Source organism: Sceloporus occidentalis, unplaced genomic scaffold (assembly GCF_023333645.1).
Source record: "Sceloporus occidentalis isolate IW3139 unplaced genomic scaffold, rSceOcc1.0.p SCAF_49, whole genome shotgun sequence".
Lineage (NCBI taxonomy): Eukaryota > Metazoa > Chordata > Lepidosauria > Squamata > Phrynosomatidae > Sceloporus > Sceloporus occidentalis.
Genome location: NW_028317029.1, coordinates 6,920,304 through 6,947,355, shown reverse-complemented (window position 1 = coordinate 6,947,355; position 27,052 = coordinate 6,920,304). Strand labels below are relative to the sequence as shown.

Below are 27,052 nucleotides of genomic sequence, written 5' to 3'. Positions count from 1 at the left end.
CGGCGGGGGGGCGGCATTTTAAACTTCGCCCCAGGCGGCGTTAAGTCTTCGGCCGGCCCTGATTCTGTTGGTATGGGATCATTTGTACAGTGATGGCTGCTCCATGCGCAGGAGAGCGCCACAAATACTCCAGTTGGATGGTTGTAGAAAACTATGATACAAACATTTAAAAGAGAGAATCTCATCTCAGGAGGGACACTTTCCGATTTATGAAATATTTCATATAGAATATATTGCTTTAGGGGACAGTTATTTGTCCCTGAGAGCCCCAGTAAAGAAGAATGCAAATTAAACTACGTTACGTACTTTATGAGCATTTCATTCATTGTAACTCCCTGCTGGCGAGCGGACATCAGACTTGTGGAATCGGATTTGTATGAATTGCAAATGTAATGAAATTTGACAATTTCAGGAATCTCCAAAATGAGGCCTGACCCACAAGTAATGGACAAAAATTAAGCAAAACCTACAAAGCAGAATGCAGACTCTTTCACTCCCACTACGCAGGCACAGTGATCAGAAATGCAGGGCAAACAAGCCTTGCTTGCTGAAACATCAAAATAGCTAAATATTAAAACTATTTAAAAATAGTTAAAGATTAAATGAAAATGTAATAAAATGTAAAAGTAATAAAGATGTGAATTTTTTTTTTTTTTTTAAATAATACTTTTTTAATGAAGCAGAATATGAAAAGGCTATGTATAATAGTATAGGAATTAATATTTATTAAGTGCTTTTGAAAGAATTTTTCTTAGAAGTGGAGATCCTTTTATAATGCGATGTCGATATACGTACGAGTCATTTGACTTTGGAATTGAGTGGGATTTTGAACATAAAAATGAGGTAAGAAATCACCATTTGTTTAATTAATTAAAAATGCACCACGTGTTCTGCAGCTCTGTGACAATGATCACGCCACTCTCATAATATATATTTTAAAGACATTGTGCACTTTATGAGCTGGGGTGTAATGTAAGGTATGAGGGAATGTGTTCCTTGAAACTGTGATTTACATGTGTCTAACACAAAACAATGACACTATATATCGGCAGCAGGATCTAATATTTATATATATCGGCAGCAGGGACTAATATTAGGCCCTGAAATCATTTAGTGGAAAAGTTAAGGTATTGTGTTGTTTAAAGGATTTCAAGGATTAGTCGTACTAAATGGTGGCTTCAGGCTTCCCATGTTGAATGATCAAGTATTGTATTGTCCAATAACAAAAGTATCATTCCATAGCACATTACTTTTGGCAATATATATATATATATATATGTGTGTGTGTGTGTGTTTTTTCAGTGGTATGATTTAATGGTGGAAATTATTAATGCCCCCCCAGTTTGACTGTGGTATCTTGTGTGCCCCCCCTATATATTGTTTCTAGAGTCGCCACTGCCCGTGAGGCAGGGTAGATTATCTGTCGCTCTCTCTCTTTCTCTCTCACTCTGTCCCCTTCTCTCTTTTAAATGTTTGTACCATAGTTTTCTTCAACCATCCAACTGGAGTATTTGTGGCGCTCTCCTGCGCATGGAGCAGCCATCACTGTACAAATGATCCCATACCAACAGAATGGATCAGTATCAGTATGTTGGATGTATACACTCACTGGGGATAATAAGTTACTCAGTTATACATCCCACACACTGCAGGGTTTCACTTTACATCTGCTGGTCAGCAATATGTGAAATATATAGAAATATATATGTGTCTCACAAATAATGCCCACATGGCAACCCTATCAGTACCAACAAATGACCTCCAAAGGGGGCATCTGGACGGCTTGTGGTTATGGCTGGTTTATGGCTGGTTTCTTTGCAATCTCATCCCTCAATGAAGCAAATTGTTTGTGATATCAATGGGATTCTTCACTAAAGCGGGAGTTTGTAAGGAAATTGTAATATTAGCTCACCAGCTTCACTACGCATTATGCAGAACCAGCGCCAATAATTTCCTTGCTAACTGAACAATGTATAACGCAATCATCATCAGCTCATCCGGTCTTGGAGGAGAAGCTCGCCAGTGTCAGCCCATCACAATTTATAATGAACTTGTTTAAAGGTAAACACAACTCTCGAGCAAACTGGCATGTATATTACCTCTTCAGTGAATAAACCCTATAGAGGAATATCTGAATTGCGATAAAATAAGCAATACTAGTTAAATTGTACATTTTCCCACAAAATATACAGTTTTGAGGAACCCTTAAACGAGGTTTGAAGCCACTTTTCACCGCAGGGCAGCACTGGACGTTGCGGAGAACATATGGCTCATATAAATAGGACAAGAGCGACATCTAGTGACCAGGATTGGGAGCTACGCCATCATGTGCATTTTTAAAGGGATGATTACCTCGTTTCATATAATGCGAGTAGAATACACATCAAATTACCTTTTATTATGCGATAGGATTAACATTTTAATACTGTTCACGGACAAGTGTTAATGTTTTTTTTCCTCACAAATATTGTAGGGATGGTTATAACGGAGAACAGAAAATGCACACATCTTTCCAAAGTTTATGGGTATTTGGGAATGAGGAATATTTTGAATTAAAATGATAAGAAAAAAATGCAAAGAAAATACTACCTGGGTCCGGTTTTGAGGCCATCTAAGTATACGGGTGGCTTTTATTTATTTTGTAACCACATAAAAACAACACAAAAACTGTTAAGAAACATTTCCAGCTGCTATGGCAACAGCATCTGTGTGTGCTCACATGACACTTATGTGTTCCCAGAAAACAATATAAACATATATATAAACAGGGTACAACTTTACTTGATTAAAGATTGGTTTGGTCATCTAGCAGGACTATGAATGGTGTTTCTAATGTTGCATTTAGTTAGAAATGTGTTAAGTTAAGCAGCTTTATGGTGTCTGCAGAAGAAGCACTCAGGGTCGATCCTAGACTTGTGTTTATATTACATTGGACTCAGGTAAATTTACTTTATTTATTAAATATAGCTATAGGAGTTGAAGTCCCTGGTGTTCATGATGTCCTATCACCATAGATCATAAAGACTGATAGAATGATGATGATGTCATGGTAATGAGGTAGAACAATGGCTTACACTCTCCACAGTGTTCTGTGACTCTCAAAAACAAGCTCACCGGTGCATCTCAGGCATAACTCTCAGCTGTTAGCAGTTGAAACTTCTTGTTGTTTTTGCCAAATACTACATGGCTTCTCAGGAGAAAAAGACAGGGAAACCGCTCAAGAGGCGCTCCTCGGTCAGCACATCAGACCCGCCCTCGAAGAGGTTTCTGGCTCGGTTTTTGAACCAGCAGCCAGAAGACAACGAACCGACCAGCAGCGGCCAGAACACCGCGCCCGATCCCAACAATTTACCATCACAACGGGACCTGGAGCAGGCTGATACCATCGAGCTGCTGCATTGGTTTGGGAGGTTTATCTGCGGCAGGTGTCCTATGATACCATCTCTCAGTCCCATGGACCCTGTGCGCTGGATTGTTAATGTGGACAGAGCCCTCTACCTCCAAGGATGGCAGGCAGAGCCATTCCTAACACCAGCTACCGTCACCTTTCTTTACTTGGTGTGTAGAGAGGCCGTCTCCTGCTGTCTGGTCAGCAAGCAGGAGTTAAAGGCAGCTCTCATGGCCTGCCTGTACGTGTCCTATTCTTACACGGGTGCGAGGACATCATACCCCTTCGGGGTCTTCATTGCAGGCAGTGTGAAGGAGGCTTTTTGGAGTAAATGCCTGGCTGTCGCCATAACAATGAGTGGAGAAATGCTGCGCATCTACAACGACCCAGCATACTTCGCTGAGACCTTCGCGGATCTGAAGGCTGAAGGCGACTGGGAGAGGAGCTAAAGACAGACCGGACTGATGAGGGAAATGACATCTCCTCTGTTATTTATAATGCTGGATACAGCATCGCTTTACTTATAGAGTTACTTATAGATTAAAAAAATTATAAAACCCCCAAAAGGAGTCATTTCTATTAATAGCTGAAAAGGGAAAATGGAATCTTTGGTTGAAGCTGTGTTTTTATTAAGCCTAACTAGATAAAGCTACAGAGAGACACGAGCTTCCAGGACCTCGGAGGTCTCTTCTTCACATTAATCTGTGTGTTTCACTTTCCAGCACATCCCATATTTCATCGTATTGTAACTTACTTTGCGGATTTATTTGAAACTTGCATCATTTATTTGAAACTCGCTCAGTGTGGCCGTTTATATCTTATCACCCACGGTCACTGTATACGCTGTCAGCCATTACTGTCACATAATTACCAATGGAATTTATCAGATATCAGCCCCATCGGTGAGCTTCACCTCTCCAAATTCACTGCGTGCTATGAACACCGTGCTATGAGCTGAGCTGGCCCCTCATAATGCTTTGATAAAGCACAGAGACATCTTGATAGTCGCCTCGCCACCCCAAGTCTGGTCATCTGGCACATCGGGCAAATACCCAACATATCAGGATGGCACAGTGGCATATATGGGGTATACAGCATATTTGGGGGGCAGAGTGGCATATCTTGGATTTAAGGCATAGCAGAGGGCACTATGGCATATAGGGGGTATAAGGCAAATCTGGGGGGGCAGAGTGGCATATCTGGGGTTTAAGGCATATCAGAAGGCACTATGGCATTTAGGGGGGTATAAGGCGTGTCTGGAGAGGGGGGAGTGGCATATCTGGGGGTATAAGGCGTGTCTGGAGAGGGGGGAGTGGCATATCTGGGGGTATAAGGCGTGTCTGGAGAGGGGGGAGTGGCATATCTGGGGGTATAAGGCATATCTGGGAGGCAGTGTGGCAAACCTGGGCTCAAATGTGCATAACTTGAGGGGCAGGTTGAGAAATAAAAACAAGAAATGCATTTTTCTCAAAGTTTTTTATTCTGCTGTTTGTTTTTAACATCCAGTTATTTTAAATAAACGAAAAATGTACATTTATTTTTTATCCAATGAATCGATTAAACAAAAAAATAATCGGCCAACTAATCGATTATGAAAATAATCGTTAGTTGCAGCCCTAGGTGGAGGTGTGGGGGGTGAAGCAATTATATACGGTAATATTATATTTATGTGGAGGGTATGATGTGGACGAGGGGACTGAGACAGTTGTATATTCTAATATCATATTTATGTGGAGTATAAGGTGGAGGTGGGAGGCTTGGGCTGTGGCAATAATATTGTAAAATATTTATGGGGATACAAACTGTAGGTGGAGGGAGGGGGCTAGGGTGAGGTTATCATACATGGTGTTATTATATATTCATATTGGTGGGTTTATGGTGGCGATATAAATTTTTAGGTGGAAAAGAATGATGGTGAGAGAGAACATATGATTATTTGAACATGAATGGTTAGCGGGTTTGAGCCGTGACTACCATTTCTCTTTTGCCCAACCAGTCTCATGGAAGCCCTTCGGCTGGCTGAGCATCATAGGAGCATTGTGTAGTTCCCAGCTGACATTGTTGAGACTCTGTAGGTCCCGCTGAGGTCAACGGCGGAGGGAAACACCCCAATTTAAAGGGAAAATGGGCGGGGAGTGGAGTGTGTCCGGACCCCGCTACCGCGACCCGGAGAATTCGGGTCTTGACATGGAGAACAGGAGAAGCAGCGCTCACCCGGCAATCTCCTGATCAAACCAAGTGATCCCAGCCAGGGGGACAGATTCTGGGAGAGCCATGTGGCCAGGGCCGATTCAAGGCTCTGGTGGGCCCTGGGCAAATAATATAAAAGTGGGGCCCCCCTCCCATCCTGTAGTGGGGGGCAGGTGCTGTAGTGGGGAGTACAGGGGCTGTAGGTGGGGGGACAGGGCACACAGTCACACAAACAGACAAACACAGTGACAAACAAACACAGTGACAAACAAACACTGTCACACAAACAAACACTGTCACACAAACAAACACAGTCACACACTGACAAACACAGTTGCACACATAGTCAAACATACCTGGGGCTGGCTGCAGCTTACTCTGAGTTGGTGTGAAGGAGGAACTCAGCCTATCAGGAGAGCCTTCTGACCTCTCAGGCAATCAGGAGAGTTGAGAAGTCTCCCCTGATTGGCTGAGACCTCCTTAATGTAGACTCCTCAATTTAGACCCCTCATCCCAGATTGATGCTGCCTGGGACCCGGGACTTAAAGTGCCTCAGTCGATCCGGAACATGTGGTCGCCCTAGCCCCAAACCGGCAGTATGACTGTCAGTGGGCCCTCGAAGGTTAGTGCATGTTGCCATGGAGCATTATGTGCAATGAGCGAGGGGCCTTTTCACAGCCCATAACATGCTCAACGGAAGTAAATATTCGGTGTCACTATTTCTAGCTTCCCCTCAGCTGTAGAAAGTCCGTTGATTATCTGGGTTTTGTTGGTTGCAGTTATGGAACATCAGTGTTTTTCCTGCAAATTCATACGTCCGAAAATACGAAATACGACATCCGTGAGGAAAGTAACCTTCTTAATGCTGAGTGGAGGCCTAAAATTGTGCTACGTATCTGTGGTAACTTATATATTACAAAAAGTATTCCGGGGATAAAAGCATAATTCATCCCGCAGAAGAATGGACCAGAGAGTGGAGAGAGAAATGCCAGCAGCTTAGTTACCGTTACCTCTGAAACCCGTATGACACCACATGGTTCATGCTGGGGCTAAATTAACACATGATTGTATTTTGCATTGTTTAATAACGGCATTATTTAAATTCTGATGGGGCTTTTTATGGTAGTTTCATTTTTTTTACTCTTTTTGTCCAGATTACAACAGTTCCAGAATTGCGTCCTGCTGCAATAACTGAACTGATTCCCCAAAACTGGACTTTAACTTGCAAACTCGGTGAAAGTCAATGAACCGGAGTTCAGTAAATTGTTAAAATTAAACCTATTAACTGAACCGGATAGACTCCCTTTCATGGAAAATTTGGTATCTCATTCTTCCCTTACGGCTTCAGCAGCATGGATTTAAATACTGTGAACGCCATGAGTTACGGGGATTTTATGGACATTTTTGGCAATATTATAGAGAAATGCCCCCTGATCACAGGAGCCGTGTGGTCCAAACATCCATTTTCAAGCTTTCCTGAGCTAGAGAATTGTGTTTATGGATTTATTGATTGTCTTCCACCATCTGGTAAGCATTTGGAGCAAAATTCTAGACGTATTTTAATGTTGTGCCCGTTTGTGTCAAATCCCTTATTGTTGGAAGACTCAGCATTTTGCTATGTATTATGGAGCAAACATCTCGATAACCAATGAAGCATGAATTATTGTAGATTTTAATCAGTTTACATAATTGTTCAGATTTGCTAAAGTGATCTCTGCTAATCACTTTGGGTGATGTATAAAAGTACATGTGCAGGCCTAAAACTGAGCTGGCTGCATAATCATACGAATAAGTGGCATTACCAACCTTTCCACGTTGTAGGGACGTACTAAACAGCATATTGGGGATGATGGGATGATTGGCTGCAATGCTCAGCACTATCAATAGGTGTCAGTATACTTTTTACACTCATGGTAAATCAAAGTATGTTCTTTTTGGTAGTTCTTGATACTAAGTTGCAATGAATACATTGCAAAAAGAAGCTGCAAATGTTTAACTGTTTACTTGCTGAAATATATACAGTTTTATAACGGAAACATGGTAAATTCTATAGAAATAATAGAAACATATTAAGTAATCAACATATTGATATAATATGGTACATGTATGTGCAAACACCATATTTTACCTGTTTTGATTGGCACAATATGGGAATATATATTATTATTTTTACATGGGGATTATGGGTGGAATATTATAGTTACACATGCTAAGGAACATATTTCACCCATTTCTGATAAGAATATGGGAGTATTATTTTTTTATATGGGGATTATGGGTAGAATATTATAGTTTATCATGCCAAGGAACACATTTGACCCATTTCTGATAAGAATATGGGAATATTATTATTTTTACATGGGGATTATGGGTTGAATATCATGGTTACAGATGCCAAGGAACAAATTTGACCTTTTTCTGAAAGGAATATGGGAGTATTATTATTTTTATATGGGGATAATGGGTGGAATATTATAGTTACACATGCTAAGGAACACATTTGACCTGTTTCTGATAAGAATATGGCTATAAATATTTTTTTACATGGGGATTATGGGTGGAATATTATAGTTTCACATGCCAAGGAACATATTTGACCCATTTCTGATAAGAATATGGCTATAAATATTTTTTTACATGGGGATTATGGGTGGAATATCATGGTTACAAATGCCAAAGAACACATTTGACCTGCTTCTGATAAGAATATGGGAATTTTATTATTTTTACATGGGGATTGTGGGTGGAATATTATAGTTACACATCCTAAGGAACACATTTGACCTGTTTCTGATAAGAATATGGCTATAAATAATTTTATATATGGGGATTATGGATGGAATAGTATGGTTACACATGTTTAGTACCTTATTTAACAAGTTTCTGTTAAGAATATGGCTATAATTATTTTCTACATGGGGCTTTTGGGTGCAATATCAAGGTTGCACATGCCATGGAACATAATTGACCTGTTTCTGATAAGAATGTGGGTAAAATCATTTTTCTACATTGGGATTATGGGTGGAATATTATGGTTACACATGGCTAGTGATGTATTTCACTTGTTTCTGGTAAGAAAATGGGTATGATTAATTTTTTTCATAGATATTATGGATACTATGATATGATTGCATGTGCCATGTAACATATTTGATCTATTTCTGTTAAGAAAATGGTTATAAATGTTTTTCTACATGGGGATTATGGGTGAAATGTCATGGTTACACACCCATAGTAACATATTCGACCCATTTCTGATAAGAATGTTGGTATATTTTTTCTACATAGGGATTATGGGAGGAATAGAATGATCAAAGGGACACATTTGACCTGTTTCTGATAGGAATATAGTTATAGATATATAATATGTTACTTAGCATGTGTAACTATAATATTCCACCCATAATCCCCCCCGTAAAAAATAATTATACCCATATTCTTATCCGAAACAGGTGAAATGTGTTCCTTAGCATGTGTAACTATAATATTCCACCCATAATCCCCATGTAAAAAAATAATTATACCCATATTCTTATCAGAAATGGGTCAAATATGTTCCTTAGCATGTGTAACTATAATATTCCACCCATATTCCCCATGTAAAAAATATTTATAGCCATATTCTTATCAGAAATGGGTCAAATATGTTCCTTAGCATGTGTAACTATAATATTCCACCCATAATCCCCATATAAAAATAATAATACTCCCATATTCTTATCTGAAATGGGTCAAATATGTTCCTTGGCATGTGTAACTATAATATTCCACCCATAATCCCCATGTAAAAAAATAATTATACTCATATTCTTATCAGAAATGGGTGAAATGTGTTCCTTAGCATGTGTAACTATAATATTCCACCCATAATCCCCATGTAAAAAAATAATTATACTCATATTCTTATCAGAAATGTGTCAAATATGTTCCTTAGCATGTGTAACTATAATATTCCACCCATATTCCCCATGTAAAAAAATGAGTATACCCATATTCTTATCCGAAACAGGTCAAATTTGTTCCTTGGCATCTGTAACCATGATATTCAACCCATAATCCCCATGTAAAAATAATATTCCCATATTCTTATCAGAAATGGGTCAAATGTGTTCCTTGGCATGTTAAACTATAATATTCTACCCATAATCCCATATAAAAATAATAATACTCCCATATTCTTATCAGAAATGGGTCAAATATGTTCCTTAGCATGTGTAACTACAATATTCCACCCATAATCCCCATATAAAAATAATAATACTCCCATATTCTTATCAGAAATGTGTCAAATGTGTTCCTTGGCATGTGAAACTATAATATTCCACCCATAATCCCCATGTAAAAAAATGAGTATACCCATATTCTTATCAGAAATGTGTCAAATGTGTTCCTTGGCATGTGTAACTATAATATTCCACCCATATTCCCCATGTAAAAAAATAATACTCCCATATTCCTTTCAGAAAAAGGTCAAATTTGTTCCTTGGCATCTGTAACCATGATATTCAACCCATAATCCCCATGTAAAAATAATAATATTCCCATAGTTTTATCAGAAATGGGTCAAATGTGTTCCTTGGCATGTGAAACTATAATATTCCACCCATAATCCCCATATAAAAAAAATACTCCCATATTCCTTTCAGAAAAAGGTCAAATTTGTTCCTTGGCATCTGTAACCATGATATTCAACCCATAATCCCCATGTAAAAATAATAATATTCCCATATTCTTATCAGAAATGGGTCAAAAATGTTCCTTAGCATGTGTAACTATAATATTCCACCCATATTCCCCATGTAAAAAAATAATTATAGCCATATTCTTATCAAAAACAGGTCAAATGTGTTCCTTAGCATGTGTAACTATAATATTCCACCCATAATCCCCATGTGAAAAAATGAGTATACCCATATTCTTATCCGAAATGGGTCAAATATGTATCCTTAGCATGTGAAACTATAATATTCCACCCATAATCCCCATGTAAAAATAATAATAATATATATTCCCATATTGTGCCAATCAAAACAGGTAAAATATGGTGTTTGCACATACATGTACCATATTATATCAATATGTTGATTACTTAAAATGTTTCTATTATTTCTATATAATTTACCATGATTCCGTTATAAAACTGTATATATTTCAGCAAGTAAACAGTTAAACATTTGCAGCTTCTTTTTGCCATTTATTCGTTGCAATTTAGTATCAAGAACTACCAAAAAGAACATACTTTGATTTACCATGAGTGTAAAAAGTATACTGACACCTATTGATAGTGCTGAGCATTGCAGCCAATCATCCCATCATCCCCAATATGCTGTTTAGTACGTCCCCACGTAGTAGCCATGTTTTCAGTTATTATATATATATATATATATTTTATATTCTTTATTAATTTTATCATATAAAGACAGAAAACACACAATACCATAAAATAATAAATACAAAGAAGAGAGGGGAAAAAAAATAAAAAAAATAAAAAAAATTATATATATATATATATATATATATATATATATATATATATATATATATATATATATATATATATATATATATATATATAATCCCCAAACCATAAACAATAGAAACAAAGACGACAAAGATCAGTGTTTTCAGTTATTTTATGACACCCCATTATCTCTTGAGATAGCAGATTCACTAACATAGTAGTAGATATATCCATGTTCCTGCACCAAGCAGTTAAGTGAAATGATGTTTAATCCCTGGTGTGGCACTACTGCTTGGAGGCAAGGGTAGGATGGCCCTTAGTGGGGGCATTGGCCAGAGCGAAAGGTTCCACTTTCAGTAATGCTCCACAAATAGATGATTTTATGATGTATAGAGTAAATCCTAAAATGGATAAAACATATATCACATCTATAAAGGCCACCTTTTGATTGACAGCTCTACTTTTCAGCGTGGCTGCTAGATTCCAGTATTATTGGCAATACCTCAATTTTGTTTGTCTTTTCCCCTGACTTTGTACCGGAAACACCTTTATAATATGTTTTGTGCAAACATGCATTGGGCTGCTTTATTTGGGGGCTCCTGGCTGGACTTGCCCCTTGCCCAAATTACTTAAAACAAACGTTACATTTACACATCTTGACATCAAATTGGCATATGTAACTATTTAAAATTTAAAGCAGGTAACATCTACTTTATATAATACACTTCTTGTGAGCGCACCATTGGAACAGCCGTCTAACTTTCTTCTCAAGAGGTGCATGATTATTCCTCCCCATTACATTATCACTCCTAGTTGTTTCATTCGGGGGTTAACTAATAGTTATGCAGTATTTTAACCCCTTAAATAAAACACACGCATACTAACATGCAAACTCTAACACCCATTTACTCGAACACCATACGCTTAGGCAAGGCTGCTGCAAGGATAGTCAATTTAGATTTTGGCAACTAGTGGGTTAATTAATGTTTCCACAAAACTTTGATTTGAATATCTGCCCTGTTATTCTGCCCTCGCCATACACGGCTGTAATTTGATATAAAATATTATTATTATTATGCAGAATAAATGCAGGTTTATTTTCAAGTTATTTAATATAATGTCTGAAGCCTTTTTTATGTGTTTTACATGCAGCTCCACATCCATCCACTAAGGCATCTAGAATTACCTGGCTTTGGACACCCTGTGTCTTTTCTGGGCTCTTTTTAGGGATTTTCTGTTTTCTTTGTGAATGTGTATCGTCCAAAACGGATTGTGCCTCTTAGGAATTGTTGCTATCCTTAGCCAAATGTTTCTGGACTCTGTTTTACTGAACCTCCAGGTATTTGCCCTCTGCTATGCCTTAAATCCAAGATATGCCACTCTGCCCCCCAAATATGCTGTATACCCCAAATATGCCACTGTGCCATCCTGATATGTTGGGTATTTGCCCGATGTGCCAGATGACCAGACTTGGGCTGGCGAGGCGACCTTCAAGATGTCTCTGTGCTTTATCAAAGCATTATGAGGGGCCAGCTCAGCTCTTGTTGCAAGAGAAGCCCGCGGGGGCTGGCTGTTCATAGCACGCAGTGAATTTGGAGAGGTGAAAATCACCGATGGGGCTGATATCTGATAAATTCCATTGGTAATTATGTGACAGTAATGGCTGACAGCGTATACAGTGACCGTGGGTGATAAGATATAAACGGCCGCACTGAGCGAGTTTCAAATAAATCCGCAAAGTAACTTACAATACAATGAAATATGGGATGTGCTGGAAAGTGAAACACACAGATTAATGTGAAGAAGAGACCTCTGAGGTCCTGGAAGCTCATGTCTCTCTGTAGCTTTATCTAGTTAGGCTTAAATAACACATCTTCAACCAAAGATTCCATTTTCCCTTTTCAGCTATTAATAGAAATGACTCCTTTTGGGGGTTTTATAATTTTTTTAATCTATAAGTAAAGCGATGCTGTATCCAGCATTATAAATAACAGAGGAGATGTCATTTCCCTCATCAGTCCGGTCTGTCTTTAGCTCCTCTCCCAGTCGCCTTCAGCCTTCAGATCCGCGAAGGTCTCAGCGAAGTATGCTGGGTCGTTGTAGATGCGCAGCATTTCTCCACTCATTGTTATGGCGACAGCCAGGCATTTACTCCAAAAAGCCTCCTTCACACTGCCTGCAATGAAGACCCCGAAGGGGTATGATGTCCTCGCACCCGTGTAAGAATAGGACACGTACAGGCAGGCCATGAGAGCTGCCTTTAACTCCTGCTTGCTGACCAGACAGCAGGAGACGGCCTCTCTACACACCAAGTAAAGAAAGGTGACGGTAGCTGGTGTTAGGAATGGCTCTGCCTGCCATCCTTGGAGGTAGAGGGCTCTGTCCACATTAACAATCCAGCGCACAGGGTCCATGGGACTGAGAGATGGTATCATAGGACACCTGCCGCAGATAAACCTCCCAAACCAATGCAGCAGCTCGATGGTATCAGCCTGCTCCAGGTCCCGTTGTGATGGTAAATTGTTGGGATCGGGCGCGGTGTTCTGGCCGCTGCTGGTCGGTTCGTTGTCTTCTGGCTGCTGGTTCAAAAACCGAGCCAGAAACCTCTTCGAGGGCGGGTCTGATGTGCTGACCGAGGAGCGCCTCTTGAGCGGTTTCCCTGTCTTTTTCTCCTGAGAAGCCATGTAGTATTTGGCAAAAACAACAAGAAGTTTCAACTGCTAACAGCTGAGAGTTATGCCTGAGATGCACGGTGAGCTTGTTTTTGAGAGTCACAGAACACTGTGGAGAGTGTAAGCCATTGTTCTACCTCATTACCATGACATCATCATCATTCTATCAGTCTTTATGATCTATGGTGATAGGACATCATGAACACCAGGGACTTCAACTCCTATAGCTATATTCAATAAATAAAGTAAATTTACCTGAATCCAATGTAATATAAACACAAGTCTAGGATCGACCCTGAGTGCTTCTTCTGCAGACACCATAAAGCTGCTTAACTTAACACATTTCTAACTAAATGCAGCATTAGAAACACCATTCCTAGTCCTGCTAGATGTCCAAACCAATCTTTAATCAAGTAAAATTGTGCCTTCTTTATATTGTTTTCTGGGAACACATAAGTGTCATGTGAGCACACACAGATATGCTGTTGCCATAGCAGCTGGAAATGTTCCTTAACCGTTTTTTCTGTTGTTTTTATGTTATTAAAAAATCAATAAAAGCCACCCGTATACTTAGATGGCCTCAAAACTGGCCCCAGGTACTATTTTGTTTTCGTTTTTTTCTTATTTTATTTCAAAATATTCTTCATTCCCAAATACCCATAAACTGATTTTGAGTTTGGAAAAAGGGTAGATATGTGCATGTTCTCAGTTATAACCAGCCCTACAAGATTTCTGAGGGAAAAAAACCAAACGCTTTTCTATGAACAGTATTAAAATGTTAATCCTATCACATAATAAAAGGTGATTTGATGTGTATTCTACTCGCATTATATGAAACGAGGTAATCATCCTTTTAACCCCTTAAGGACCGGGCTCATTTTTCGTTTTGTACCCTGTGGGACCGAGGCTGTTTTGACACTTTTGTGGTGCTTGTGTTCAGCTGTAATTTTCTCCTCACCCATTTAGTGTACCCACATAAGTTATATATTGTTTTTTTCAGGACAAGATGGGCTTTCTTCAGATACCATTATTTTGATCGTATCATCTTATTTACTATAAAAAAAAATAAAAAAAACATGGTGCAAAATTGAAAAAAAAACACATTTTATGACTTTTATTTGAAAAATCTTTTACTCACCTAAAAAAGCAAGTAAAAAAACTAGCTAAATAGATTCTACTACTTGTCCTGAGTTTAGAAATACCCAATGTTTTTATGTTTTTTTGCTGTTTTTTGTAAGTTATAGGGCAATAAGTACAAGCAGCGTTTTATGATTTCCAAATCTTTTTTAACAAATCTGGTCAGTCTGCCTCCATCTCCTCTTTGGAACATCTTTGAAGCCGGTTAACTCAATTTAACCCATTCAAACCATATATTTTTGAAAACTAGACACCCCAGGGTATTCCAAATGCTGTTATTTTAACCCTTTCCATGCACCAATTATAGAACTACACTTTGTCAAACTTTGTAATAGTAATTTTTTTTTTATTTTTTTTTCACACAAATTGTACTTTAGTTATAGATATACAGGTCCTGGTATATGCCACTGTCAAACAACACGCCAATGTGTGTTCAGGAACATCTCCTGAGTGCAGTGATACCCGACATGCATGGGTTTGTCGGGTTGTTTCAGATTTAAAATGCCACATTTGGGAAGTGCGCTTTTTTTTCTCCATTTTGGTCAGTCTGTACCTATGCCCTATCTTTGAGCTAGGCCACTCCAATTTACCCCATCAGCCATTTTTTTTATATATTAGACACCCCTTGGGTATTTGAAGTGCTTTTATTTTAACTCTTTGTTGAGATTTTTGAGAAATTTTAGCACTTGCTCAAAATAATAAACTTTATTTTTTAATTTTATTTTTTTAATACTTTTTTTTATATTTTTTTTTTTTACACATTTTGCTGGTACTGGATGGTTCATCTAGTGACATCACTGCATAATTATTTTTAAATGTTAGCACATTTTTTTAAAAATTTTTTTTTCCATTTTTTATTTATTTTATTTTTTTTGAATATTTTACTAATCACATAGTGATTAGAAAGCTGGGCTCCATTGACTTGCATGGTTGAATGCAGTACCTGTATTCAACCAGCAAGTGGAGCCAGTTCTCTAGAGGGTCTGGAGACCCTCTAGCGAACTTTTTCGTCTTTATTGTTTTATTTCCCGGGCCGCCGCCATCTTGCTTGATGGCGAAGATCACCGGCAGCGGCGGCTGTGACCGCTCTCCGGAGCGGTCACAGCCCACCCAGAGGTAAGTGTTTGGTGTCGCTGGATGCCTCCTGATCGAGGCATTCCAGCGACACCATTTAAGTTTAGGAGGCGATCGTTGATCGCCTCCTAAACGCTTTTAAAACGGGCGTCCGCCGCCATACAATGTATGGCGGCTGTTGACGCCCCGGGGAGGGGCCAGACATGGCCCCCGATGCCGATCTCGGCCTTGCTGAATGCCTCGACATCGAGGCATTGCAGCAAGGCCGTTTAAGCGAAGAAAGTGATCCTTGATCACTTTCTAAGCTTATTTAATTTTTTGACGGTTCAGGACCGTCAAAGGTCATTTAGTGACCTTCTTGTTATGACGGTCCTGAACCGGCAAAGGTCTCGAAGGGGTTAAAAATGAACATGATGGTGTAGCTCCCAATCCTGGTCACTAGATGTCGCTCTTGTCCTATTTATATGAGCCATGTGTTCTCCGCAACATCCAGTGCTGCCCTGCGGTGAAAAGTAGTCTTGGGCGCTGGCACCGTCTTCGTGTTCGTCCATGGCGGTGATTTTTTTTCACGATATTTTTTTTTTAAGAAAATACATTTTATGACATGATCCAATTATGGTATCTAAAGAAATAAAAAAAAAAAAAAAAAAAGAGGTCCAGTCAGAAATTTTAAGGGATTTCTGAGCTGTCAGCTGCATTAAAGAGTATATGATAACAGGAGTCCCCCTTTAAATGGTGATCACCGTGTATACATGTTTGGTGTGTATATGTTATTGGTTGTTTATCACACACGCAGATGCCACCCACCAGGTGTCAGACAACTTTGTCCCACTTAGCTATACTAACTCATGTACTATACATAAAGAAAATGACACTGAAGAAGAGATAAGACACACGCTGCATTACAATATAATCAGATCCATATCTCCAAACAACGCAAATCCTTAATGATAACAGCTGCATCTATGTTGTTTTTCGAGCTATGTCATTAATGTTATTTTTCTCCATATCAAAACTCCAGCAAAAGAGATATGGAGTACAGCAATAATTGAATTGTGTACATACACGCACACGCACACACAGCCAGGTTATTGTGCCTTGATAATTACCATACTCCACCTTACAAACTTAAGATACGTAACAGAATGATCTACTTCCTCTTTAAATCTGTGATATGGCACGCGTGGCTCTGTGTCTAGAGCAGGCCTTCTCGGTAAGGCCAGCAACTTTTACAGCTAACACTGTTGCCTGCAACTACTTCATATTAAAATGAAGCTTAGTTTTAACTGGCATACCAATAAAATATTGACTGGACGCTTACACTACCGAGCTGAGGCTCCAGGAGTAGTGTAGAAGGTGACCGATTCTATAATATTCTCAGATAAGGGTATTAAACCCTTATCGCCCAGAGTTTCCGTTTTATTGACGGTTTTCTAAAACGGGCCAACATCCTCATTTTCCAATGGCTTAGACCTTAAGGATTACACTACAAGGGTTGTAGATATCTGGAATGTACTCCCAGAGGAAATATTACAGACAAACCCATTGAATTAATTCTAGAAAAGGAAAGATTAATTCAAAAAGGACAGACTAAGTAGAGCAGTCGGTTTTTTTGTGTCATCAACACGTCTCAATGTTATGTATGACTCTGGTTACGCTATGAGGGCTGCTGATGTCACTGACTATTCTGTCTCCGTTTTGGATTTGGGCTCTCGGCACACTACTATACCCGCAGCTTCACTTAACTTTACAGCACAACTTGGTAGGGAATGCCGGTCTTCAAAATGTCTTTTACAAATATACATTCTGATAATACCTCCACTAGACTTTGGAACAAATACTCAGATAATGCCAAGCTTGTTGAAACTTGTTGCAATTTGTTCAAGATTTAGGAACACTTTTGTGTATGTAACAAGTTTAGATTTTTCTAGACATGAAGTTAAAAAGCGCAAGAGAGGTGACATGTTGTGGCTTAATATTATACCAGAATTATGTTTCACAGGGTTGTTTCCTTGTGTTTAATCCTGTAGTGCAAATGGAGGTGATGTCTTCAAGATTGTAAGCTTGTTTGAAGGCCCATTCTCACCTTTTGTTTCTGGAAGTCCAAAATGGATCTGTGATGCAGAAGTTCTTTTGTCCTGTTTATCCATTGTGCAATAAATCAAAATAAGCGTAATAGTAACTTGCACTTTTTACAATAAGCTATGCTATGTCACTTGGAATACACATCTCAGCATAGTCTTAGCATCACCTCTTCAGGAAACTGCATTCATCTTAACACTGACTTGGGTCAGAAAGTTCAGTAACTTTTTACACAGCATTGTTAATGGATGCCACCTTTGCCAGAAGTCAGTATGTGATAATTCTTCCTTGCTATAGCTGCTCTGGTCCCCTGGAAGCGTTGTTATTGTGAAGTAAAAGAGTCTAGCAGTAACAAGAAGTGTCACAGAGTGGGGCTGCTGAGTGCTTAAGCATATAGCACATAAAAAAACACCTGCCCTCTGAAGCATCACCTGTTACAGAGTTCCAGACTTTCTCTGGAAGAAACATTAGAACAAGCACTGCGTGTTGGGAGCTTCATGAAAAAGGTTTCCATGGCTGAACAGCTCCACATAAACCGAAGATCACTGTGTGCAAGTGTCGGTCAAAGTGGTATAAAGAACTGAACTTTGGAGCAGTGTAAATGTGTTCTCTGGAAGGAGGAATCATGCTTCACTATCTGAAAAAATCTGAGATTGTCGGATGCCAGAAGAGCGCTACTTACCAGAATGCATGGTGCCTACGGTAAAGTTTGGTGGAGGAAGGGTAATGGTCTGGGGCTGTTCCAGGGTTTGGGCTAAGCCACACAGTTCTAGTGAAGGGTAATGTTTGGTGTGGAGGAACTCATATGTTCTGCACAGAGCCCTGACCTAAACTCCACTGAACGCCTTTGGGATGAATTGTAACACCAAGAGTGAGCAGGTCTTCTCATCTAACAACAGTGTGTCACATACAGGAGACACGCTCTCAGAAGCATCATGGTTGTCTCCTGTGCGGCCAAGTCTGGCTTCTTGCAGCACTGCAGGAGCTTCCATAATGAGTGTTGGATTTGCCAGTAAACAGGAGCAGGAACATCAAATAACAGTGAGAACTTGTATTTAATTATTGACACTAAGTCTTCCCTACCTCATTGTGCATGTCATGGACAGGCTCCCTAGTGCTGCAAGAAGCCCAATGTGACCACGCAGAAGACAGACTGGCTTTGGCTTGGCTACTTTGGTACAGTGGCTCATAAATGTTCTTCTGGTTAACTAAGCATGAATTCCCACAGACACAATGCAACATTTTGTGCAAAGCCTCCATAGAAGAATGGATGCTATTATAGCTCCAAAGCTGAGGTGGGGAACAACTCTACATTAATGTCCATGGTTTTGAAAAGGGATGTCCAACAAGCTCATATAGGTGTGAAGATCCGGTGTCCACATACTTTTTGGTCCAGATGCCCTATGAGGCAAAAACATAATGCTCCATATTTCTAAAATACCTGCAAGTAAGTGTTCCAAATATAGAAGAATGCTTAACTACCGACTTCTAAAAACTGTATAATGTTTTTTGGGGGTTGAAAAATCATTGTTATATACTTGCATATCATATAATTACATTTGCTACTGGCACAAAATACAGAAAATATGCAGTTTCAACTCGTCCCCTTTGTTGTGCATTATAATGTGCAAAACCCAATGAGAGAGAGAGAGAGATTGTGTGTATGTATGTATGTGTATGTTAGAGTTTGTAATTGTGTGTGATTTAGTGTATGGTGTTGGAGAGTGTGCATGTGTTGTGTAAGTGAATGGTGGTAGAGTGAGTGTATATTAGTGTATGTTGTTAACGTGTGTGTGAGTGTATGGTATTAGCTTGAGTGTGTGTTACTGTATGATGGTAGTGTGTGCATGTGTCTGGACTTCAGGGAAAGGTGTCAGCATGTGTGTATGGTATAAGCATGCTTGTGTGTGTCAGCATCTGATGCTAGAGTCTCAGAGGTGAGTCTTGGGTTAGCAGCGCAATTGAAATGAGGGAGGGAAAAAGTATGTGTATGTACTGTGTGTGTACCTGTATGGTGTTAATGGGTGTAAGGGCTAGTTTGCATGTTCATGTGTTTTAGCTAGAGGGGTCACCAAAGACATACAACACCCAGTCGGCACAAACCCATGGCTCGCCACTGTATGTAGAAGTCTAAAACCTGACAGAGGTTAAAAATAACCTGACCTTGATGGGAATTGCCTATCACACTGGGTGCAGCTTAAAGTACCATCTAGACCACAGTTTTCTCCACATTTTCCTCCCCTGGAGCGTACACACTGCTGCTCTCCCCAGCCACACACACATCGTGTCCACAGAACAACAAGGAGTCAATGGCAGCCCTCATAATCAAAAAGGTGGAGGTACATATTTCTAATGATCAATTAGCCATTTCAGCTTAAACTTGGGTTAGTTAAAACAATGTGCCATTGGAACATGGACGTGATGATTGCTGGTTGGCCTCTGTACATCTATAAAGATATTCCATTAAAAGTCAGCCATTTCCATGACAATAACCGTTTGTCTCCACTGTATATCTGTCAAAAAAAGTGACCCCGAGCTCTTGAACAGTAGGGTATGTTAATGTATGGATGTACAGTGTATATATATATATATATATATATATATATATATATATATATATAGAATAAAGGTTGATTTAGCATGCCTTAACATGACTGATTATTGATTTTATCTCAAACTTTCCCAGTTGCAACATATTGGAAATTCCCATTCCATTTAGTGGGTTTATGATGGGGCTCTCAAGTAAATTGCTAATTTTTCATATGCCTGTTTTGTAATTTAACGAGGACCCTGTCACTCAAATTTTATGGATTAGTATGCACGGCATGAAAAAGATCTATACTGGAAGAACTTTAAGCCATGAATAGATACTGAAGAAAAAACATTTTGACACGGCCCTATGAGCCACATACTTACTATTAACATAAGTAATTGTGTTTTTGTTGTTTTTCTAATTAAAAGAAACAGGCATGGAACGGATTCTGTTTCAGCCCGCAGAATGGTGGCTATGCAAAGTCATCTTAATTTTGAATTACATTGTTCCTTTGAAATGTTTGTCAGGAGGGGAAAAAACTGAAGAAAGAGAAGAAAGGAAGGAAGAATGGCTATCTTCTGCTTTGTTTAACGCTTCAGGTCCCTGCATATGACTGCTGGTACAATGCTTACAAGGATCTTGTCCATACCTAGAAACCCAGAAACGCGCGTTTCCCCAAGGTCACGTTGATTGGTGATACTTGAGCCTCGTATGAGTTAATTTTCTTGTTAGAATAGTTAGCACTCCATGTCAAAATATTTTTTTATAGTAAAAAAGCACCTATGAGATCTCAACTAATGCTACTCGCCAGTATCAGCCAAACACACACAATTATTTTTCAGAAATCGTGTAATGTTCATTAAATGATGCCGGTTGTCACAAATATTCAGAACAAATCTTGGGACTGTCCCTACCATAATTTGTCTGTTTGGTATATTAGAAGTAAAGGACATTAACTTTTTCTTCATCGGGCAGAACGTCAGAATGCGACAGATCTCTGAACTCTAACCAGCCGGTTGAGCTGTGGTGCACAGGGGAGCCACATTGTCCCTGGTTATCCTTTTTTTGACAGATATACAGTGGAGACAAACGGTTATTGTCATGGAAATGGCTGATTTTTAATGGAATATCTTTATAGATGTACAGAGGCCAACCAGCAATCATCACGTCCATGTTCCAATGGCACATTGTTTTAACTAACCCAAGTTTAAGCTGAAATGGCTAATTGATCATTAGAAATATGTACCTCCACCTTTTTGATTATGAGGGCTGCCATTGACTCCTTGTTGTTCTGTGGACACGATGTGTGTGTGGCTGGGGAGAGCAGCAGTGTGTACGCTCCAGGGGAGGAAAATGTGGAGAAAACTGTGGTCTAGATGGTACTTTAAGCTGCACCCAGTGTGATAGGCAATTCCCATCAAGGTCCTAGGCTGTTCACATTAGACTGCCATGTCTTTAATCATATGCTCTATGCAAAGAAAGATGTATCTTCGCTATTCAAAGTTAACATGAAGTGCAAAACTACTTCAAACCTTTGACCACAAGGCATATTTTTAACTGCACTTCCTGTGACCTTAATAGTAAGGGCACTGATATTTTCCAAAAGATGAGGGCACCTACCATGGACTATTACATTATATTTTAGTAGTGCTTTAGGAATTCGTTGGAACAGTATTGTGCTCTGAGCTACATATTACCGGTTTCGACACAACTTTGTTTCAAGCTCAATTAGTGCACATTTTATTTGTTATTTTATTATTGTATTTCAGTACCATGAGATCTTGTGCTGACCATCAGAGACCACCTGGCGAAGAGCTAGGATTCTACTCGATGATCAGTTATGTACCTAAAACCAATGTTTCTGCTGCGACTCTCCCTGAAGCACTCCTTGACCCTTGACCTGTGGGTGGCTTGAAATTGGTAGCCAGGATATATTTTCTTAGGAAGAGTTTGATGACTTCATTAGCGTTTGCGGTATAGACAAGAGACGCTACAATTCCTTGTTGATTTATGTGCAGGACCTGACTTGAGCTTTTTCACTCTGTAAACCATTTTCATCAACGAAAAATTGGATCAGTTTAGGAGTAAGGTTCTGCATTAGAATCAGTCACCATGGAAACCAAATGCCGAGTATGTTCCAGTGAATTGCTCTGAATTTGCAGCGTTTGCCAAAATCGGGCCAATTTTGCTTTAATAAATATAGCCCTCTATTAGCGAATTTGATTGACGATACCAAGGCCAGCTATAAATGTCCTATATATGGTTTTATAGAGATGACAAACTGTCTGTATGTCTAGTATATCACGCCAAAAAAGAACAGTGCCAAAATTGTTGAACAAACAGGCAAAATGTATTCTTATTTGCAGATAAACCCTTTTAATTATTTAAATATTATCACTCAAATTCTCGAGTGATATTAGCTTCTGCTACAATATTACTCATGATAATCCACAAGTTTCTATTCACATTCATGGAGTTACAGGAAGGCGTAGATTCACACTGTTAGCGACTGGTTCAAAGACCAACATTAGGCATGCACAACCGAATAGGTCTCCTTTCCAAAGAATTAGTAACAGATTAGGAAGAGGAGGAGCACAGAGGAAGAAGGAGAATAAAGAGAAAGTATCTTTTAAACACAAAAGAGGAGGGAAACTGAGAAGGATGAAAGAAAGTAGACTCAAGACAGCTTCCTGTAGGAGAGGTCTTCTCCTGAATTAACCCACTGTCCCGGCAGCTGACATGTTTAACAATGACAATGCACACTCCTAAATTTTACACTGATTTTACTGAATTCTACTGACCATTCCCCTCCTGCCAAGAGAATATTCAAGATGCAAAGCATTGCTGCATTTTGTTCTGCTGACACAAGTAGGGGGTTTATTTTCCACCCTAATACTGTTGGGGGGCTTGTGTTATATTCAGAAGCCACTTTAATTTTGAATCCGGGACCTGAATCACAAAATAATTGGTAATTTTTTAAATTAATACATGATATTTTGTGAATGTTTTTGTATTATTTTTTTTTAAAACAGTTTTTATATTGCTGATAGGTATTATTATTGTTCATCAGCTTGCAGGGAGAGCCCGCCTTACCTAATGTATTGATTCGCCTTAGTCTGTATATTTTCTGTAAAAAAAAATCTTTATATATTAGCAGGAGATTAGTTTCCTGTTACACAGTGCTGTGCGATCCCCCAGATATATGTGTCTCTTATGTGACACTGACACAGAAACTCCTATAATCCAAAATTTACTAACTTAAGTTCGGGAAATACCTGTTTGTAAATGTGAAAGTGTATGTGTGCTTTCTCAGCGTGTGATCTGTAGGATCTGTGCATATCAAAGGGAAGCTGAGAGGAGCATGACTTGGCTTGTGGCACATTTCAGAGCCCGACATCCTGCTTATCACGATTGCCCTGCAGTCAGCGCAGACTAGGACATGCACGTTGGTGCCTACTGATGTAGAAGTTTCTTGTCCAACTGGTGGCCGGCAGCCAGATGTGGACATCCGGAATTGTCTAAAACGCCCATCAGTTTTATTACATTATTAATTTAGTGATCTCTGTAGTTGGTGATAAACTAACAATGGATGGATAGATGTCTGACACTGCAGGTACACCTCCCGATGATAGTGTCAGAACTATAACAGCGAGCGTGTCATCTATGTATGGATGTTAAATTGACACGTGGCCCTATGATAAGTCCTATAATCCACCTACACATGTTCAACATACTGCAGCAATCATGAAAGTCCCAAACAGTCACACCAAAATTGTTTATAAATTGTTCATGAAGATCAGAGAGCATTTGGATGCCCTGTTTTTACTCGTTCTTGTTCATCCCTTAATGAAACCTTTTCCGTTGTATTAATCCTGTAATCACAATGATCTGACATGTTTGTATTTTACTGATAACATTAAATGAGCTTTTTTGTGAATATATACTGGTGCAACGCTACTAACATAGGTGTCTCCTGACTCCCCCACTACCTTCTCTTATTTTATCCAACCCCCTCCTTATTTCATTTCCCATTGTTGCTCCTTTTGTTTCATAGTTCGCAGTTTATTAAATTTCTATCCTCACTATAGTCCCCTGCTTCTTCATCAACATACATATACTACTAGGTCCCAAAAACATTTGGCCTTGAAGCCCAATAATTACTGTTTTATACACTGCATTTTGCAAATAAAGACACGTAAAGTAATAGGCTACCCAAGTTGTCCTTTAAAAAGTGGCAGTTATCCTATCAGAGCCAAAAATGTAGATTTATATTTCTTTTGTTAGTATTTAGCTACTCACATGCAAAGCTTACTCACTATACGGCTACTTATGAATATTCCTTTACACTTATAACAAGTCTAAAAATAAAGTATCAATATTTATTACTATATTTATTACTAAGCTGCATTCAACAGTTCAATTTACTATTGCTTGCACTCCAGCACTAGGTTATGGCTCTTATTGCCAACAGGTCGATTGACATTAAATACTAAGAGTAGCACCTCTCCACCTCCCAGCGATACAAATGTTATCAGAAATGGTTATAAATATGAATTGTATGTAGCAGCTTTTCTCAACATTCCGTAATATTTACACAATGGAGATAAAACCGGGCCAAGAAACGACCTAATCTGGTTTCCATGTGATTTTTTTTTTTTTAGGTAGATCTGGCAAGGTTAAACACTATAACACCATAAACGACCTTTTGGGATATGAGAGTGTAACAATGAAGCAGTTACTTTAGGAAATATAAGCTAACAATAGTTTCATTTTCCCCAAACCCTACAGAATGAGAATGTATTGACTCTATAGGGTGAGAAACATCAAAGGCTGTGAACAGCTCAGCTTGAAAAGGTTGGAGATATCCTTAGGTTCTTATCTTGTCTCTGCTTGGGGGGAGCCATAAATTCCACAATGTTATTGCATTATTCTCCTGGTTAACCAGCGTAATCACCAAACATTTTTATTACCATACAATCACATCCCCAGAACAAAAGATGTTTTTATAAATGAAGTTCTAAGGTCTTTTATAAATGAAGCGTCTCAGTAGGCTGCACTCCATAATAAATTCAAGGGATTTGGATTAAAATGTTAGTAAATAATTCATTGTAAAATACTGTTTGGGATATACATTACCAAACATTGTGTAAACTGCAGAGAACCAGTGGCCCACCATTGAAGGTGATCCTTAGTGGTATGACAACAAATATGGGTGGGAGCAGAAGACCATTTATTAACCGTACATTTTGATGGTCATTACTTTTACATTTATTTGACTTTATGATGACTACAAATATCATTGAGAATCAAGGTGGACTTTAGTGCCCCAAATCTTTCTGTAGTTGCCCCCAGAGAAGAACTAATCTAGAAAATGAAAAGTAACACCTTTTTCATGCTTTCTTTCCCACAGGGAAGGAGGGTATTCTGAGATGTCACCCCGATTTAGCTGGAAGGGAGCTGATGAGTGGAACACTGACTTCGGAATCACAACATGAGCAGAGGCAAGCTGGTCTCACGTCCCTGAGCCAAGCAGACAGAGAAAGACTGACTCTTCTGAACTACCAGTACAAGGAAAAGTTTGGCTTCCCCTTTGTCATATGTGCAAAAATGTCAGACAGAAATAAAATAATGGAGGAATTAAGCTCTCGGTTCCAAAATGAAAAGGATGAGGAACTTCAGACAGGCATAGCAGAAGTTAAAAAGATTTGCCATCTCAGATTGCAAGATATATTTGTCAAGGCCGTACCTACAAAATTGTAATTCCTGAAAATGATACATTCATAATCACTGTCTCATTTTATTAAACGGTCTGCTAAAACCATCTGAAATGTTTCTTTGTCTATGTCAAATGTCCTACATCTGAGAAAATTTCACAGAAAAAATAGATAAAAAAGATGGAAAGACCATGCGTAAAGGTGTTACCGTTTATTGTTATTTTACCAAAACGTGTAAATAAATCATTGTAACGTGTTTTCATTTTCTTAAATGGAGGGGAGTTCATAAAGTCTAAACTGCACAAATGGAGACCAATGGGCAGTTTGTGGTTTGATAGCCTGAAGATCATAGGAAATCATCAAGTATCAAGTCAACGAGCTATACCTTAATGTTTACCTTTCATGGGCTAGTTGGCTAACGGCATTATATGTTCGATAGCCCTGTCTTTTAAAGACCATTCATAGCATTGAATTTTTCACAGTGAACTCAAGGGGCATCTAGGATCGCTACTATTGTCTACTTTGCAGTCAGAGAAGTTGCTACCATACAAGCAGATTAACAAGCGGCCTCATATGGTCTATTGTAAGATGTCCAAAATGTAGGGACATTTCCATAAAGAACTTGGTCTTTAGACATAACCTCTAAGTTCCTGAATGCTTCTGTGGTTACATCCTTTTGACTCGCCCATTCTTGCACATTTACAGAAATATATAATTATTGCACAGTATATAAATAACTTAAACATTAATTCATTTTGAGATACAATACTTTTAGTTTTCAAAGGGGACAAATAAGTCTTG

General features: G+C 38.9%; 2 protein-coding genes across 2 annotated transcripts; both read left to right on the top strand.

Moving 5' to 3' along the window:
* The first annotated feature begins 3,183 nt into the window (after nt 1-3,183).
* LOC149288980 (cyclin-dependent kinase 5 activator 1-like) lies at nt 3,184-3,837 on the top strand. Its single transcript, XM_089491213.1, has one exon. The coding sequence runs from the start codon at nt 3,184-3,186 to the stop codon at nt 3,835-3,837; it is 654 nt and encodes a 217-aa protein (XP_089347339.1).
* A 3,093-nt stretch (nt 3,838-6,930) lies between these two features.
* URAD (ureidoimidazoline (2-oxo-4-hydroxy-4-carboxy-5-) decarboxylase) lies at nt 6,931-26,297 on the top strand. Its single transcript, XM_089491146.1, has 2 exons — nt 6,931-7,105; nt 25,948-26,297. Exons 1-2 carry the CDS (start codon nt 6,931-6,933, stop codon nt 26,295-26,297), a joined length of 525 nt encoding a protein of 174 aa, XP_089347272.1.
* Nucleotides 26,298-27,052: the final 755 nt, after the last annotated feature.